The sequence below is a fragment of the Pollachius pollachius genome, assembly GCF_949987615.1.
Source record: "Pollachius pollachius genome assembly, chromosome: 6".
Lineage (NCBI taxonomy): Eukaryota > Metazoa > Chordata > Actinopteri > Gadiformes > Gadidae > Pollachius > Pollachius pollachius.
In genome coordinates this window covers 21,350,249-21,368,382 of record NC_136939.1, presented here as the reverse complement: position 1 = coordinate 21,368,382, position 18,134 = coordinate 21,350,249, and the positions used below count along the sequence as shown (strand labels likewise).

General features: G+C 41.3%; 2 protein-coding genes across 4 annotated transcripts; both read left to right on the top strand.

Annotated features, from left to right (window-relative positions):
• Window positions 1-2,933: 2,933 nt before the first annotated feature.
• On the top strand, window positions 2,934-17,411 carry LOC307077338 (uncharacterized protein). 3 transcript variants are annotated; one of them, XM_079738725.1, is made up of 7 exons: window positions 2,934-3,038; window positions 3,244-3,558; window positions 4,149-4,414; window positions 4,595-4,658; window positions 6,030-6,295; window positions 6,478-6,541; window positions 16,022-17,411. In XM_079738725.1, exons 2-7 carry the CDS (start codon window positions 3,252-3,254, stop codon window positions 17,161-17,163), a joined length of 2,109 nt encoding a protein of 702 aa, XP_079594851.1. In that variant the 5' UTR covers window positions 2,934-3,038; window positions 3,244-3,251; the 3' UTR covers window positions 17,164-17,411. The 3 variants fall into 3 exon arrangements, with proteins under 3 accessions (XP_079594851.1, XP_079594852.1, XP_079594853.1); XM_079738726.1 differs by lacking the exon at window positions 2,934-3,038 and adding an exon at window positions 3,094-3,116; XM_079738727.1 differs by lacking the exon at window positions 2,934-3,038 and having other exon boundaries at window positions 3,094-3,558; window positions 4,598-4,658.
• LOC307077527 (sterile alpha motif domain-containing protein 3-like) lies at window positions 9,008-14,160 on the top strand (the record flags this gene model as incomplete). Its single annotated transcript, XM_079738956.1, is given in 8 exon segments — window positions 9,008-9,012; window positions 9,499-9,573; window positions 9,575-9,584; window positions 9,709-9,888; window positions 9,986-10,186; window positions 10,603-10,774; window positions 10,889-10,968; window positions 11,266-14,160. Coding segments are annotated over 8 exon segments (1,128 nt in total). The 3' UTR covers window positions 11,671-14,160.
• Window positions 17,412-18,134: the final 723 nt, after the last annotated feature.

Sequence of the window (18,134 nt, the reverse complement as noted above, 5' to 3'; positions counted from 1 at the left end):
TGGTTTCCATCATATATTTGCCAAACGTATAAAGTTTAGCATACGTTTTAATTTTTATGATGTTTTTTTTTTGTTTTGTTTTTCAGATGAGCCGTGTCCCAAAGAAGCAAAGGCATTGGACATGCTTTTTGGAGACACATTTATTCAGGTGCAGGAGAGCAGGTCCACTGCTGATAGGACCAGGGAAGAGGTTGTCAGATACCGAGCAGAGCCTCCACTCGCACTGACAGGGAGTGTCATGGACTGGTGTTAGTCTCACGAGGGGGAACTGCCATTCTTAGCTAAGCTAGCTAAAAGATACCTTTGTATCCCAGACACAAGTGTCCCCTCCGAAAGGGTGTTTAGCACCGCAGGTGACATAGTGTCTTCTCAGAGGAGCACTCTTCAACCTGAACATGCTGACCAGTTAATATTCCTGAAGAAAGATCTGAAGTAGAAGTACAGACTGTAGCCTATTGATAAGTGCAAATGTTCAAAATAGCTTTGTTACATGGCTGAGCAGTTCATTTGTTTAATTACATTTTTCTATTCAGCATAAAATATTATGCAGGCCTACTTTAGTAGTAGAAGTACATGTGTAGAATCTACTCACTCACTAACTCACTCACCCACCCACTCTCTCCCCTGCCAGCATGTAGCCTATTGAAAAATGTTCTGAGCAATGTTTAATTACATTTTTGTATTCAACATAAAATATTATGCAGCACCTTTCAGAAGAATACAGATAGTCTCACTCACATTATTGCATGTTTATTCCATGGATATAGAATTTTGGTTAAAAGTTACTGCATTGAATCGTTAAAGAAAAGAAAAATGAATCGAATTGCCAACTACTGAATCGTTAATCGAATCGAATCACTGAAGCCAAAGATTCACACCCCTATTATGGAGTAATAATTCATGATATGCCTGTTTATGAAAGGGTTAAAAAGGTGAAGCTCTTTAGCTATTAATGTCTACAGTGCTCATTTATGACATTTTTGTTACTGTTTTATGAAAAAATCCAGTTGAATGGTGTATTCATTGTAAAAAGAGTGGTTCATTTATTTAAAACTGAGAGAAACTGTCATTATTTTATTTGTATAAGAGCTGCAACTCATAGCGGCTTAAAAACTGTAGTTTCCTGTAAAATTCATTGCTTAAGTTTACAAAAAATGTATTTGTCTAAGTTTAAAATGTGACCATGATTTCTATGTATTATTTACTGAAATCTGGTACTATGGCATTTGTATTTCTGTCCATTTTCATAGTTTTCGCGGTGTCAGAAGGTGTTAAAATGCCAGTGCTGAAAGGAGGAGAGAATTAAAGTCGAACACCAGTCGAAGCTTTCTGCATCCTGTGTGGTAATTCCAAGTGGGCAGCTACATAGTGTTATATTTTTATGTTAGGCTATATATCAGTGGCGGCTCGCCTATAGAGGGCGCTGGGGCGCCGCCCTGTTTTATTTTTATTTTTATTTATTTTTATTGTTTCATTTATATATTTTTTTAATCTTTCTCATTTTGAGAAATAATCTGTTAATTGCATTCGAATAATGCTTTTACTTTAGAATATCTTTAGAATCCTCCATAATTATATCTGCATTCACTTTCATGTTCAACTTATCATTGTGGTGAAGTAGGTGTCTTCCCTGGGGCCACAGTTTGCTCAGCACAACAAGCTTGAATTTTTAGGCAATGGTTCCCCGGTTGCTAAGCAGAAAAGTACATAATTTCGCCAATCAGCGTCGTCGAATTGTATGGCTTCTGGGCGCTCAAAATATAGCCCCCAACACAGGGCACTGTCCACTGCACATTTACCATTACCTCAGAGATCAGCAACATGGCGAGTTTGAGTACTGCTACCACTGTTTCCCTGTGAGTTCAGCTAGCCCCAAATACAGTTAAGTCTTTGCTTATGAATCCCTTCGAAAGAAGAACATTTGCAGAAAAATTAAAAGAAAAAAGTAAAAGAACTCGGACCAGACAAGCCAGAAGTGAACATAACCCAACAAGCTAGAGAAAAAAGGATGGAGCCTACAAGAGAAGTTTTCCCAGAGTTTGGTTCAGGCTTCGCTAACTAGTTGTGGGTATGCCAATGCATTTTTTTGCTTTCCTTGTATACTTTTTAAAACAAGTGCGTGTGATAGTTTGTGGACACAGACAGAAAGACAGACGAGCAAAGTTCCTATACAAGTAAGAGTTTTCCAAGAGTTCTCTTACTAGTCTCTCTCACTCTCTCACTCACAGCCCCCCCTACTTCCTGTGAGGTGGACACTGGTTGCAGACCCTCACAACCCCCCCACCCCTTTCAAGTGTACTGTATATAGTTCTCTGCAAACCTATGGTGGCATCAGGCCTTCAGTGTGTCTTGAACAACACACAAAAGTTTGCACATTTACTTGAATTTTGTGGAATTCATATTTCATTGTATTTGTCTAAATGCATACTAATGCAGACTGTAGATATATTTGAGTGAAGTTACCAACACAATGGCTTGGCTGTAACACACTCACCCATTCTCTCTCTCTCACACTCTCACTCACTCACACAGAGAGAGAGAGAGAGAGAATGTTACCTTGTGTGTAATTCACAGTTTTTGTTGATGTATCTGCACTCTTAATGTTACTGAATTCTACAAGGCAAATAAATGAACTTAAAACTTAGTTCCCTGGCCCCATTCGTCTTTGTAAGTAAATGTTGTTTTGCCTTTATTTTGTCAGAATGCACCAGAATGCTTCGTTTGTTTGTGAAAATCACAAAAAAATCTGCTGGGGGAGGATGCCCTCAGACCCCCCCCTACAAGTGTTTGGAATGCAAACGTTCAGCCCCCCCTCAAATAAATTCCACCAGCCGCCACTGCTGGTGTCATCAGTTCCAAGTGTGGCCCGCCCCTCAATGTGGACTGAGTGCCCGCCCCATTAATGTGGGCTCCGTCTGCGGGCTGCAGTCAGGGGTACTTGTCTCTCCGTCGGGATGTCGGATACACAATGCAATTCGCCGCCCGATCAGTGGGGATCGCTACGCAAGACTGGCCTAATCCCTAGACGCCAATGATCGGTAAGGATTCTGACTGATGTGCTTCCGGCTCACAGTGAACGATAATGTCCGAGGAGGGATGCGCAAGCTACGGAGAGGGTCTCTGTTTCACTTACAGCACTTTACGTAGTAGTAAAAAACAGCCTTTAATCTTTCAAACCTAGTCGTTCTCGACCTCTCGTATTATGTAAGAATATTAGATTGTGTTTGTTTTTTTTATCAACAGAGTAAAATATGTTCCTAAACATGTCACCGTGCGGCTCAACTTTGGAAGAACAACTTTCGTCCATAATGGACGTCCTTGCGAAAGCTGCCGTATCTGAAATTAGCCAACTGTTCTCGGAAGGCTCGGCTACACTTCGTCTACAAATAACCCGGAGCCTGAAAGAAAACGAAGCGCTGAGGACGAAGATGAAGGTGATGAGGAGTGAGCTGTTTTCTTTGCGGCATCAAACGAGATCAAATGCATCGCGTGCTTCAAGTCGTTTCGCCCTGGCTCGAGCCAACATCTGCAAACCACGGACTAAATCACTGGGAAATGGTGAGTTGAGTCCCGGCTGTGAAAGGTGGAAAACAGGAAGGTCCAAGTGTTCAGGGGAGCACTATCAGTTGTTACATTTATAGTATTTGGAACAAGTTATGATTTTAATAATCATGATTCAAAATCATAACGACTAATGATTTATATCGGAGAAGCTATCTACCTCACAACGCATAGCTGATCAATTTTGACGATACACCCATTTCTGGCCCTTTTACATGGTCTTGGATGTTATGCATTCTTCAACATCGTCATCAGGGCAAAAGCCCCTGATGGACACAAGGCGTTTGGAAATTCCCCTCATCTTACACCACCCATAGATTCTAGGCAGCATGGATCCTAGACTGACTGCTAGATTTGACCTGCGTTAAAAAAGCCTGGTGCTATTTTGAAAAGCATCATTAACAGAGCAATGATAAAAAACGAGGACTGGAGGAGACATCCCTCTCTAAAACTCTGAATCTGTGTATTCAGTACACATTTAAACCTGTGTACGTACATTTAAATAGTTTATTTCATGTTTACAAATACACATTCTCCTTTTGTGCAAATAACGTATTGGAACACTTTGTCATTTTTTCCCTCTGCAGAAAACTGCGATGACTTTGGAGACCGCAGCACACAGCACGGCGCCACCTCAGATAGTCTGCATGTGGACGCTCCTGGCTCCTCCCACATGTCCAGTCATAGCGAGGAGCTGAGGATCCTGAGCGTCCATGGAAAGGGGGAGGGCCCACTGTCACTGGATGGAAATGACACCCTCTTCACCACGTCCGAACTGGAGGGCCTGAGCTCGCTCTCTGCGGACCACAGTGTGGCCAAGAGCCTGGAGCGAGCCGAGCAGCTGACTTTGCAGGTTGGAAATCATCTCCTCATTCACTATCCAAAAGAGAGGCTTCCTCTGCTACAACTCCATCACACACCCATAGAAAGCACACACCTTTGTGATTTAATGTGTCGTTAGTGGGCATTGACAACTATTCTGTGCATATGAAAGAATATGACATGTGGGTGTATTCTTTTTTCATGTGGAAAGCAGCGGACCTCAGACACCATTTTAATCAAGGAGGAGGATATTGGCGGAGGAATGCCCGCTGAAGGTTAGTAATACACATTACATCCATGCAAGCAAACAACCTGGATCAGCTGACAATGTAATAGATTCTACCTGTGCTAAAAAGCCTGGTCCTCTTTTGAAAGCGCATCATGACCAGAGCCTGCTAAAACACAAGGACTACTTATTAGGGATGGGCATGAGGAATCGATTACTCAAGTACTCCTCTTTACAAATGAACTCAGTTGGTGGACAGGCAAACTCGAGTTTGCCTATACCCACACAAATCAATTTTCTGTGTGGCGCCACTGGCACGTGCCGTGTGCACAAAGCAAATGAAATGTATCAAATTTCTGTATGGCGCGTGCCGTACCGTGTGCACAATGCCAGAATTCAAAAAATTAAGAGATGGCGGTTAAAGCAAAGCGCAGCGAAGTATTGAAATACTTTACAGAAATAGGAGATCATAAGGTGAAATGTAAAATATGCCAAGCGAAATTGAGCTACCAGAGTACTTCAAGTACTATGCGGCAACATATGCTCTTGAAACACAACGGTGAGCTCGGGAAAGCAGACCTGCAGAAACCAAGTGTGTCGGCTATATTCACCGCTGCAAGACGCAGCTGTAATCCCGGCCGTGTAGAGAAGATCACAACGCTGAGTATTTTTTTAGTTCATTTGCTGCCGTTTTAATTGCAGCTTTAAATTATTTGCAATGGTTAGGCTACTTGTTTCAGTTTTTTTTTTTAAAACCTTACATGCCTTTGTTCGACGTGATTTAAATTGTGAGACGCATATTTTTTTTGTTAAAAAATGTGTTTTGAACGTTTGCAAAAATAAGTAATGAATACTCTGATAACTGACTGTTTTGATTGAGAATAAGCATTACATGTTTGGTTGGTAATATTGCCGTTCATCATTAGGCCTATTCCTGCTGCAGATGCGTTGCATTCTAAAAATAGATTCGATTAAACGAGTACTCGATTGATCCTCGAGGAATTCATTCGATCACTCGAGTTTGGAATTTACTACTCGTGCCCATCCCTTCTACTTATACATTTAATAGTAGAATGATTTCAATCTTCTTCACGGCTATGAGGTGTCAGGAACGCTGAGATCAGCTCGGATATAACTGCAGTATGACAGGTGATAGGAAAAAACTGATAACCGGGGTTGTGTCTTTATGACCTCCCCACCTCCTTAAAAAGGAGGAGACTTAGCAGTGCCTTCTCAGCCGGAGCATTTTTCCCTTGCCCTCCCCAAGAGGGTCAAGGAAAAGGCATAATCAACAAAGTTGTTACGATAGAGATCAAAATATAATTCTTCCAATAGACAAGTGTGTACAAAGTACATCCTGTTTCGCTTTGTGCAAATAATAAAGTTACAGAATTACTTATTCATTTTTTTCCCTCTGCAGAAGACTGCGATGACTTTGGAGACCGCAGCAAACAATGCGACACCACCTCGGATACTCTGCATGTGGACGCCCCTGGCTCCTCCAACATGTCCAGTCACAGCGAGGAGCTGAGGATCCTGAGCGTCCACGGGGAAGGGGAGGGCCCACCCGACGGCCATGACACCCTCTTCACGCCCGAACTGGAGGCTCTTAACTCGCTGTCTGCGGACCAGGGCGTGGCCAAGAGCCTGGAGAAGCTGGTCCACAGCGAGCAGCTGACTGGACAGGTTGGAAATCATCTTCTCATTCACCATCCGAAAGGGAGGCTTCCTCTGTTACAACTCCAGCACGCACCCATCGAAAGCACACACCTTTAAGATTCAATGTGTCATAAGTGGGCATTGACAACTATTCTATGCTAATGAAAGAATATTTCTTGTGTGTGTTTCCTTCTTCATGTGGAAAGCAGCGGACCCCAGACACCATTTTAATCAAGGAGGAAGAGGATATTGGTGGATGCATTCCACCTGTAGGTTAGTAAATGACATTACATCCATGCACACAGAGAAATGGAGGTATCATTTCCGTACCTAAAGGTACATTTTTCAGAAAAGTACCCTGTAAGGTACTGAAATGGTCCTGAAGGTGACAACTGTGTACCTTTGTTTGATTTTTAAGGTACAAAAGCATTGCTGCCGTCAATGGGTACAAAATTGTACTTTAAAAAGCTTCAGGTACAGGCAATCGATTGTAGCAACCAGTGATCTAAATAGAGAATTGTTCCCCCTCTCTCAATACATGTAACATTTAAAAAATATGAGGAAACTTTTTCAATTAATAAATTATTATTAATCCAAATCCACTCCTTGCCCTGATTTAATTTTTAAATGGAATTAACTAGCCCTAGGCTATGATAACATAAAGTCTTATGTTAATGCATAATATATGTACACTGTAAACTGTTAAAATATATATTTCGAAAATTAAAATGAAAATGCGCCCGGAGAGCCGCCGTGTGTGTACGTGTGCGCACGCGTGCGCACGTGTGCGTGTCAGCGCGCTGCCCTCGCAGACGGGACACAGCGGACACAGTCACCGCCAAGTCAACCCGAGGCACCACTACGGACATAAAGTAGGGCACACAGTTACAGCTCGTCCAGCTCTGAATTCAGCGGAGGGATTTTGTCAGTTGGAGTCACTCCGCGCCGCGCATTCAATGCCTCTCGTCCAATGAAATTACTCGGAAACTAACGTGTACAACTGTGGATCGTCTGGTTCATTTCTGTCAAGTCAGTGGCTATGGATATGATGACAGCATGGCGACCAACAGTTTATCGACCCTATCAACGGAGCAACTTATAAAAAAATGTTCGGAAGCAGGAATTAACATAAACGAAGAAGAGAGCAGAAAATTCAGGGGTAAGTAAATGGTTGTAACATTTTTGTTAGCAAGCTAACTTTAGACATTCAGTGTGGCGGAGCTCAAAGGGTGCGCAAACACCAACCACATAGCAACGGTTGTTCGGCAAAGTGTCCATTGTGCCTTAACGGTAGCCCTTTTAGCTCTGTTAAGCTAACTAACCTGGCCTACAAGGGCCAACAAGAGTCAGTTATCAAATAAGATGGTGGTAGCTCAATAAAACGAAGGGAAGTCGAATGTTCATTTGCCGCCCACATTGCAATGAGTCAAAGCCGTTGAAAAACGTCAATATTTGGCTTTTTAAATGTTAGCTAGCTACATCAAGCACATTTAGTCATACTCTGTATTTGAAAATGCCCACATTGCAATTAGTAAAATCTGTAAAATCGTCAATAGCTGCCCTAAATGTTAGCTAGCTACATCAAGCACATTTTAGTCTCACTCTGAATTTAAAAATGGGTTGCACTACCCAAGTTGGCAGGGGCACCATTATTGGCGCGGTCTAATGGAGCCCCTGCCAACTTGGGTAGTGAAACCTGTTTTTGCTGTGGCAGGTCCGTTAATGTTACATCCATGTGGACCAACTGGCATTGCTAGCTTTGACAGCTTTAAGAAAAAAATCTCTCACGGTAACGTCGTGCTTGGGTATATAGTATCTCTATTTTACCATTTTATATTGTGAATTCCGTGATAAATATATAAAATTGTATTCGGGACAGCCCAACCTTACAAAGACTAAACATTTTTTTTGTCTATTAATTGAACGTGATAATAACCAGCCCAACTCTACCATTACCAACGTTTGTCTTTTCCTCAACACATTTATTTGCAGGGATGCTTGAAAAATGTTGAAAGTATTGTCCCATAACGGTGTTTTAATTGTGCATGTGTTTGTGTTTTATCTCAGATTATCATGTGGATGGGGAAACGGTTAACTTAGGACTCACTGAATCCATGGTGGGGCAGCTATTTGATGGTTCTTTCATAAAGCAACTACAATTTAGACAGTTTGTCACTGCACATCAGCACAAGGAGGGACTCGTGCAAGAGCCAGTCAATTCTAACTCCACTGAGGAGCACCAGCCACAGCCTTTCACAGATCCAAGGTAAGATAAATGCAATCTAGAATATATGAAACTTTCATATATTCTAGATTCATTATTCCACGTAAAGTGAAATAAGTGAAGACTGTTTTGTTTTACTTTTGATGATTACAGCTCACAGCTCATGGAATGCAACAATACAGTATCTGGGAAACATTACAACATGACATTATTACACCATGTGAGAAAAGATTTAAAATAAAAAATTAGGACATTCTGAAAATGTTTTTTATTCTAGATTTATAAATAAATAAAAAAGTATAGTGAATGTAGAACATATGAAATTTTCACCATAAGAATTAAGAATTAAATCTGTATCTTATATGGAAAAATATGTTTTTCAAAATATTAAGCTACCTTAGGGGAAAGACAAAAGATATAAAAATAAAAAATAAGGTACAGGGCAAAATGTTCTTTTAACAAAATGAAAATATAATTATTATTGTTCTGATGATATTAGTTGTCTTCTCATTTGCATGGGGTGTGGTTCTAGATTTATTACCAAGCTCTTAAGTTTCTGAGTGAGCAGGAAGAACAGGCCTTAACTTAGACATAGCTGGTTGAGGAATTTCTATTGAATGATGTTTTAGCTGCCCCTTTAAAATGTAGTTTATTTTATAGGTTGTCGCATACTGTGGACATATTATGCCTTTCTGCACTAATGTCATCTTGTTGTCTTGCAGCAGTGAAGTAACTCGCAACCGAATTCCTCTGGGGATTTGCATTCCGAAATTCCCGCGAGATGTTCAATCAAAGCTCGATGCTGGGGGAGTGGGAACGTGTGTGCAAAAGTTACGCAACAACATAATCAGAGGCTTGTATGAAATGGTTGCGGAATATACACTGTAAGTACTTACAACCACTTCTGCTAATACAACTTGACTACTTGCTGCCTTCATTGATTGTGAATTGATCTTAAGACAAAACTAAGGGATTGACTTTGAGTTTGTTCCTAACTTTGAGCTAGGTATCCAACCAATGCAGAATACACCCAGGTTGTCAAGGCGCTGGTTGTGAAATATCCTTTTCTAAGAGATGTGACGGAACGGCTATGTAAGTTGTATTTTTTTAAATAGTTTTTAGTAAAAATGTAATGTTTGTTTGTAAAACAGTATTGTTACTCATTCCTTACTTGCTGCAATATAACAGTGTGTCAAATGTGTTTAATTTTTACTAGCACACCTGGCACATGTCCCTCAAACGTAAATTCAAGGCTGAACGTGCACCTCTTGTAAACGACTGTGAAGTAAGGAAGGTGAAGGAGAAGTTTGGCAACAAAAAGCACTCTGAATCCACTACGGCATCTGCTGGTTCAGCACAGAGGCTCCGCGGTCGGATGTCAGCAAGTCTTACTGATGTAAGTCCATAGGATATTGTTTGTCAACCAGTACTGTATTAGTGTACAATGAGTGCACTGACTTTTAGCATCTATCTGTCCTTTTTGCCAAAGGAAGGTTGGTGTTGGCGAGGACTCCAGCACAATTGAGGCTCATGTGAATGTGCTTCAAAACGAATACCTGAAGACCCAACCAGACATGTCTACTGTCCATGACCGGATGGTCCGAACATTTCCGTGGAGAAGACGTGAGATTATGGAAGGAATGACTGTAGAGGATGTTCTAATTAAATATCCACACCTGAGGATGCCTGCTGAAGTGAGTGGAAATGCCGAACTGTTACAGTGGAGTTTTGTCAATCTATATGTAATTATTTTGGATATTAGAAATTGAAGTGAAATCAAACTGTTAGGTTATATAGGTACGGTAATACAGTTTTCAAATAGTTTTTCAGTATATATTTTCAAGGCAGTATGATAACTTTATTCATAGCTCCCAATTAAGTTTGTTTATAGTGTGGAGAGTTGGTTTAAGTGTTTCTTTAGTGATATGTGCTCATTATAGGCTATGACAGTAAAGCCGTAGAGACACCCATAACTGTGATGAGTACATATATTGGACAGAAGTGAGGTATTGCCTTTATAAAACAGAAGTATGCCAATACACACTACTTCAGTTTAAAAAATCGTATTTTATGAAAAAAAAGTATAAAGTGCTATACGTGTGTTCTACAGCTTTTCAACGAGGTTGACCGGATTCATCAATCACAAAAAAGCTTTGGTGATCGCTTCAGGGAGGGGTTCGCCAATGTACTGACAAATGTTCTTCAACTTGCCAAGGGAAAATCTCCCATAGCAAAACAGTACAACGAAACAAGACAAGATGCCCTTGCTGAAGATGTACCAGGTAGTGATGATCACCTTGCTTATTAACCTGATGTAATTAGATCTCTGTAATAACCACCAGGTGCAGTTGAAAATGCATGCGATTGTGAAAGTAGTATATTTTCATGTGTTGCAGGAATCGACTTCAGGGCCGGACTGATCCTGTTGCCACTAATCTTCAAAGAAAAGGTGGAACACTTCATTACAATGGGAGAGGTAAGCGTCTGGATTATCCAACAATATGACTGCTAGTAGACCTTGCATAAAAATATGCACAGAAAGTAATTGTTTACTTTTTCATATAATAGGATGCAAATTTCTTGTCAGGGGCAACAAAAATTTCAACTTTTTTCCCCCCAAGAAAAATATAACAAATAAATAAATAACATAGGACTCTAATAGAACTGTTGAGAAATTTGATTTGATTGTAATAAAAGTGCCAATGAGCTCACAAATTGACTGATTGGTAACAAATTATAATCATTCCCTTTTGCATGTTTTCCTTTCATGTAGGGCAACCCTGCTACACCCTATCCTACCATAAGACTGCTGGATAATGACTGGAAAATGGCGATTGCCGGAAGAGCGTTGAACGTGGTGAAAGTCGACGCAGTAGACGTGTGCCAGTGCACGGGCATTGAAGACGGTTTCATCACAGCCTTCAGTATGCATTTTGTTTTCAACATTGCATACCCACTGCACCTGAAAAATACTCTGACCTTCCTTCAGAGGCGCATTGTCAGTATTGTAGAAGAGGGCGAGAAAACACTGCCAGTGACTACTACGTGTGATCAATCTTCTGTGCTAAACCATTATGCCTCCGATGCACCAGTGCCCTATGTGTCCTCGAAGGACATTTACGCTGTTCAAGTTGATGCAACATGTTGGCATTGTTCATGCCCATCAACCAAATTTTAACGTCACCTGCGGTTTAGGTGATTGCCGGTCAACTTTTACCAAATATCATTCTTTTAGAAAACATGTGTACAGAAAGCACAGACACTTTGTATTTAGACCTGAATATACAAATGACTGTCCCATTCAAGAGTCCTCAGTGCAGCAGGGAAGTTCAATGACTGATCCAAGTGGTTCGGATCCCGAAACGGTTAAGCCCAATTTAGACAATTTATTGGAGGATTTCAGAGATAATCTGTTTGGATTCATTCTTAAATGCAGAGAGGTAAACCTTCTACATTTGTCAGTACAACAAGACATCACCAATGATGTCAAATTTCTATTTTGTTTTTTCAAAGAAAACTATGATTTGTTTATTTCTCACCATCTTTAAAACAACGGTTTTGATATTTCAAAGTGCCCTGAACTTCAACAAGTTTTGCACTCATCGGATTTCTTTGAAAAAGCATATGATGTTTTCCGTTCTCCGCACATGATAAAAGAACGCTGCAAGGCCAAGATGGACTATACAGAACCTGTACATTACACACTAAGAGGCTCTTCAGGAAATACAATTGGAAGCTATTCCTATGTTCCCATCTCTGAAGTTCTAAGGAAATACTGTTCTCATGAAGATGTCTGGAATAAAATTACTGAAAACAATGAGGACAAAGATGAACAGCTTCTGTCGGATTATACAGATGGTGTTAATTTTAAAGAACATTTGATTTTCAAAGAGCATCCAAATGCAATAAGACTTCATTTGTATGAGGACGAATTTGAGATTGTAAACCCTTTGGGCTCCAAGAGAACTAAATACAAGTTATGTGCATTTTACTACACAATTGGAAATCTAAGTGGAATGTATAGATCTCAACTGAAGCACATTCACCTAGCTCTGCTGGCTCGTTACTCACATGTAAAACAATTTGGTATGGACGTCATACTGAAACCCATGTTAGATGACCTAAAACAGCTTTCAACTGAAGGCTTCATAGTAAGTGTCAGTGGAAAGGAGCACAAAGTTTTTGCTGCTTTAGCAACTTTTTCAGCAGACAATCTGTCGGCACATATGATTGGTGGCTTCCGCATGTGTTTTAACTCAGGTCGAATTTGTCGTTACTGTATGGCAACCTATTCAGAAATTAGACAAAAATTCCAGGAAGATAGTTTTATTGTGAGAACAACTGAAGTCCACAAATATCATCTCCAGTGTGTCCGGCATAACAAGGAAGATGCTGCTTTGTACGGTGTATATGGCCCTAGTTCATTTGATGCACTCAGTTATTTTGATGTAACTAAGTCTCTACCTCCAGACATCATGCACGATATGTTGGAGGGAGTTTTACCACTGACAATGAAGTATGTTATTCGTGAAGCGCATAAACAAAAACATATTACTATAACTGAACTAAATGACGAGCTTCAAAAATTCTGTATTGGTCAGAATGACAAGGCCAATCAACCTGTGCTGTTGTCTGAAAGACTTCTCCGGACTTCTGGAATCGTAGGAACAGCTTCCCAAAAATGGTGTCTATTTCGATTGTTGCCTTTTATAATGGGGCACCGTATTCCTCCTGGCAGCAGATACTGGCATGTGTTTTTATTATGTAGAGATATTGCAGATATTGTCATGGCCACTAAAGTGAGGAAAGATGATCTAGCATGTCTTGAATTACTTGTGCATACATTCCTTTCTGAGATGACAGAGGTATTTGGAACGATTTTAACTCCTAAATGTCACTTCCTTATACATTATCCTCGACTTATGTTAATGTATGGTCCTCTTCGTTCTCTTTGGTGTATGAGATTCGAAGGCAAACATCAGTATTTTAAGAATCTGACCAATAACTGTCGAAATTTTAGAAACATAACAGTGACACTGAGCAATCGTCACCAGCTCAAACAATGCTGGGAATTTTCCCTGAACAATGTCTTGGGTGATTGTGAAAAAGTGCCCGGTAAACAGTGAGCACACCATTATTGTCTCTTCCTATTGGCCTCCAGAATGCATTAAAAGGAAATCAGATCAGAGATTTAGAATGGGAGGGCAAAGAAATTCAGCGCGTGTCCCAAATTTCACTAAACAACGTGAAGTATGCTATTAGAGATGTTTTGCCATTAGACCATGTACATCTTGAAAGAATTCCTGTGTTTGCGCAGATCAAGTACATTCTTAACATCAACACTTTGTGGGTGCTGTGCTGTAAAATGTTAATCCCAGTTTCCTTTGACTCACATTTTCATGCTTATAATGTAAAATTAGACAGTGACTGGATTTTGATTAAACCTGGTCTTGAACTTGACCATACATCACTGGACACATATACAGTTGATGATAACTTGTTTGTTGCGCTTAAACATTTTGTTTAAATGCTTGCTAGATAAGTTTTCCATTTAACACTGATTTTGAATGCTCATTCCATTTTAACTGTTAAATTAGTTTTTTTTTTTAAAGGAAAATTGGTTGATTGAAACATTTTGTGCTTGCTAGATCATTTCCCCTGCTTTACACCTGCAATGTTTTCCATTTAAATGTAAAAACTGATTTATGAACGGCTCATCGAGCCTGATGCTTTCAGTTTTAACCGTTAAATGTTAAAGACTGATGAATTTAAACTGTAAAAATAAATGTAAAATAAAAGAATGTATTTTGAAAAATTACAAATGGTTTTGTATTTGAATTCATGGGTACACTTTTGCCGCCATAAGGTACACAGTGGCTTGTCCCCCCAGCAGTACCTCATAAGGGACAAATTATGTACCTTTCCAATGGGTACATTTTTGTTCCAGGACATAAAGGTACATTATTGTCACAAGGGGTACAGAAATGTTCTTTTAGAGGTACAAATTAGAAGGTACAAATATGTACCTGTATTTAAGGTACAGTGTTGTACCCTGATAGGGTACTGTTGGGGGGACAAAGGGTTTGTACCTTTTTAGGACCAATCCCGTACCTCTATTTCTTAGTGTGTGCAGGCAAACAACCTGGATTACCTGACAATGTACTAGATTCTACCTGCGCTAAAAAGCCTGGTCCTCTTTTGAAAGCGCATCATAACCAGTAGGGGTGTAGCGGTACACAAAAGTCACAGCTCGGTATGTACCTCGGTTTTTAGGTCACGGTACGGTTAATAGTTAAGGGGAAAATTTAAAAAGATTGCTTGTTTCTCAACCCGTAGATAAGCAGCAATGAAAACACCAATACACTTGGTTATGGCATTTGCATTTCTGAATTCCCAGACAGGGGTTGTTGAAATAGTTTTGTGAGCTGGGTTTGCACAGCTCGTTTTGTTTTTCACAGCAACGCTGATAGTAACACCTGGATGGGGCCTTTTCAAATACGTGTGCATGTTTAAGTGCTGTACGTAGACAGGGAGCGCCCTCACCATAGCCGGAGAGCGTGTCGGAGACCATCTCCGTAGCTTACGTGCGCATCCACTATTTTTTACCTATCCGTCGACACCATGGACCTTTTGGTCGACGCAACGGAGACGGCAAGGGCTGTGATTGGTCCTCTAACAAAATCATTTCCTGAATCACTTCTCCGGTTTGACTTTGCACCTTAATGACTTAGTACATTGTTTACTTTACACTTTAAGGACCAATAAAACACCAAATAAGATTTGAAAAGCTTTGGAAGTTTATTTACAACACTGCTTACATGTTTTGTAGTCAACATATAAGATGGATCGGGCGGCGAATTGCATTGCGAATCCGACATCCCGACGGAGAGCTGCTGAGCGGATTACAGAGTCGGAGTAGTATACTTTGGCTAAACGGTCCGGGTGGAACTCCCAAGTTTTAAATCCTGCATCGCAAAACAAGCCTTTACATTCGCCATATTAACGCTATGTACGCCACATTTAAGAACCGCGGTACACCTCTGTAACCGCACCGAAGTGCCTGTACCGTGACGGTTCGGTACGAATACATGTACCGTTACACCCCTAATAACCAGAGCCCTGCTAAAACACAAAGACTACTCATGCAGTTAATACTAGAATGATTTACATCTTCTTAATGGCAGACAGGTGTCAGGAATGCTGAGATCAGCTCGGATTCCCAATATAACTACAGTATTGGTAAAACAGGTGATAGGAAACAACAGATAACTGGGGTTTTGTCTTTATGACCTCCCCACATTCTTAAAAGGGGGAAACGCAGGGGTGCTTTCGAAGCTGGAGCATGTCCCTTGACCACCCCAAGGGGGACAAGGAAAAAGGCATAATCAACAAAAATAATTTGGAAGGATAGAATGTGAAAATATAATTCTTCCAATACACAAGTGTGTACAAAGTACATACTGTATCCCTTTGTGGAAATAATGAATTAATATAATTACTTTCTGTCTGTCATTGTTTTCTTTCTGCAGAAGACTGCGATGACTTTGGAGACTTCATCACACAGCGCAGTGCCACCTCGAATAGTCTGCATGTGGACGCCCCTGGCTCCTACCATATGTCAAGTCACACCGGGGAGCTGCGGATCCTGAGCGTCCACGGAAAAGGGGAGGGCCCACTGGCAGACGGCCATGACACCCTCTTCACCACATCCGAACCGGAGGCTCTTAGCTCGCCGTCTGCGGACCACAGCGTGGCCAAGAGCCTGGTCCAAAGTGAGGAGCTGACTGGGCATCGGGGCGGCCGCAAATGCCGGCCCGGTGTCTTGTTTGACAAGGGTTTTCCCGAAAATACCAAGAAGACCATCTGTAAGCGTACCCACACTGGCGAGAAGCCGTACAGGTGTGACCAATGCTTGAAGAGTTTCAGTCAGAGCTGCAATCTGAAGAGCCACATGAGGACTCACTCCGGAGAGAAGCCATACAGATGTGAACGATGCATGAAGAGTTTCAGTCAGGGCTCCCACCTGAAGAGCCACATGAGGACTCACTCCGGGGAGAAGCCCTACAGGTGTGACCAATGCACGAAGTGCTTCAGTAAGAGCTGCGACCTGAAAAGCCACATGAGGACTCACTCCGGGGAAAAGCCATACAGCTGTGACCGATGCATGAAGAGTTTCAGTCAGAGATCCAACCTGAAGAGCCACATGAGGACTCACTCTGGGGAGAAGCCCTACAGGTGTGACCAATGTATGAAGCGCTACAGTACAAACAACAGCCTGAAGATCCACATGAATATTCACTCCGAGGATAAGCTCTACAGGTGTGACCAATGCTTGAAGTGCTTCACTACAAGCTGCGACCTGAAGAGACACATTAGGAATCATTCCGCCGAGAAGCCCTACAGCTGTGACCAATGCATGAAGCGCTTCAGTAAGAGCTGCGACCTGAAGGTCCACATTAGGACTCACTCCGGGGAGAAGCCCTACGAGTGTGACCAATGCATGAAGCGCTTCGGACGGGCCTCTCACCTGAAGAGCCACATGAGGACACACTCCGGGGAGAAGCCCTACAGGTGTGACCAATGCATGAAGCGCTTCGGAGATTACTCCTACCTGAAGCGCCACATGAGAACTCACCCGGGGACAACCCCTACAGGTGTGGTCAATGTGTAAAGTGCCTAAGGCCCCGTCTTGTGCGTTATGGCTGACTTTGGGGTCTGTTTTCGCGTCCTGCACACACAGGAACACAGGAGCCGACTCACTCTGGGAAGAAGCGTGTGTCTACAGTGCAACGCCAGCTTCAGCGGCCCTAGCAATTGTCACATTGCGTTGGCACATGCTCAAGCACACAGGCGATGGGTGCTTTGTCACGGGGCAACGGGACGCTTTGATTGACGCCTCTATCCTCTATTTGTTGAAAATTTGACTGCTGTATTTTTTTTTTCATCATGATTAAAGACGATTTCCAACTTTGGATTCGGTTTCTTTTTTGATTATTGTAGATAATTGATGTCTGTGTGATGAATTCTTATTTGTTGGACACTTCGGACAAGCAAACGTTTGATTTAAATATGGAGCATTATCATTGGAAGATACAGGCAGCAAAGTTGCAAAGCATACATTCAACAATGGTTGTATGATTATTTTAGCAAACTTTCACATCGTTGGGTAATCTAGCACAACAGTGATTGCCCCTTTTTTAAACAGCTCTGGTTCCGGAAGTAAATCTCCCATTTTTCTCTGAAGTTTTCATAAAATCCTTATACAAAGTTTTTTAAACCTCGAACTAAGCCAATTGTTTCGTCAGGGTAGTAGTGACCATAAAACATATGATTCGGGGCAAAAGGAATTTGGAAAACAGAAGAAAAGGCAAAGGTACAAGACTACATTATTCTGGTGAACGTGTGAAGGAGGAACTCTTCCCATAAATATTTGCAAACTTTTCGCAATGGTTCCAACCCACTAATTGAGCATTTTTCTTGCATCTTATAACCTTGATCATTCATATATTGTTTATATGTTAGTTCAAGTTGTGTCATATATTCCGTGTGCGTATGTATAGTCTTTCATATCGTGTATGGTGTTGTCATGGTATGTTCCTGACCCCAATCAAAGCAGAATAATGTTACTTTTAATACATGTGT

Bases quoted from the DNA above. Each gene is read 5' to 3' on its own strand.
- LOC307077338 (XM_079738725.1), top strand. From the start codon at position 3,252: ATGTTCCTAAACATGTCACCGTGCGGCTCAACTTTGGAAGAACAACTT. The intron at 4,415-4,594 runs GTTGGAAATCAT...TCATGTGGAAAG, and splicing joins CCGAGCAGCTGACTTTGCAG to CAGCGGACCTCAGACACCAT. The intron at 6,542-16,021 runs GTTAGTAAATGA...TTCTTTCTGCAG, and splicing joins TGGATGCATTCCACCTGTAG to AAGACTGCGATGACTTTGGA.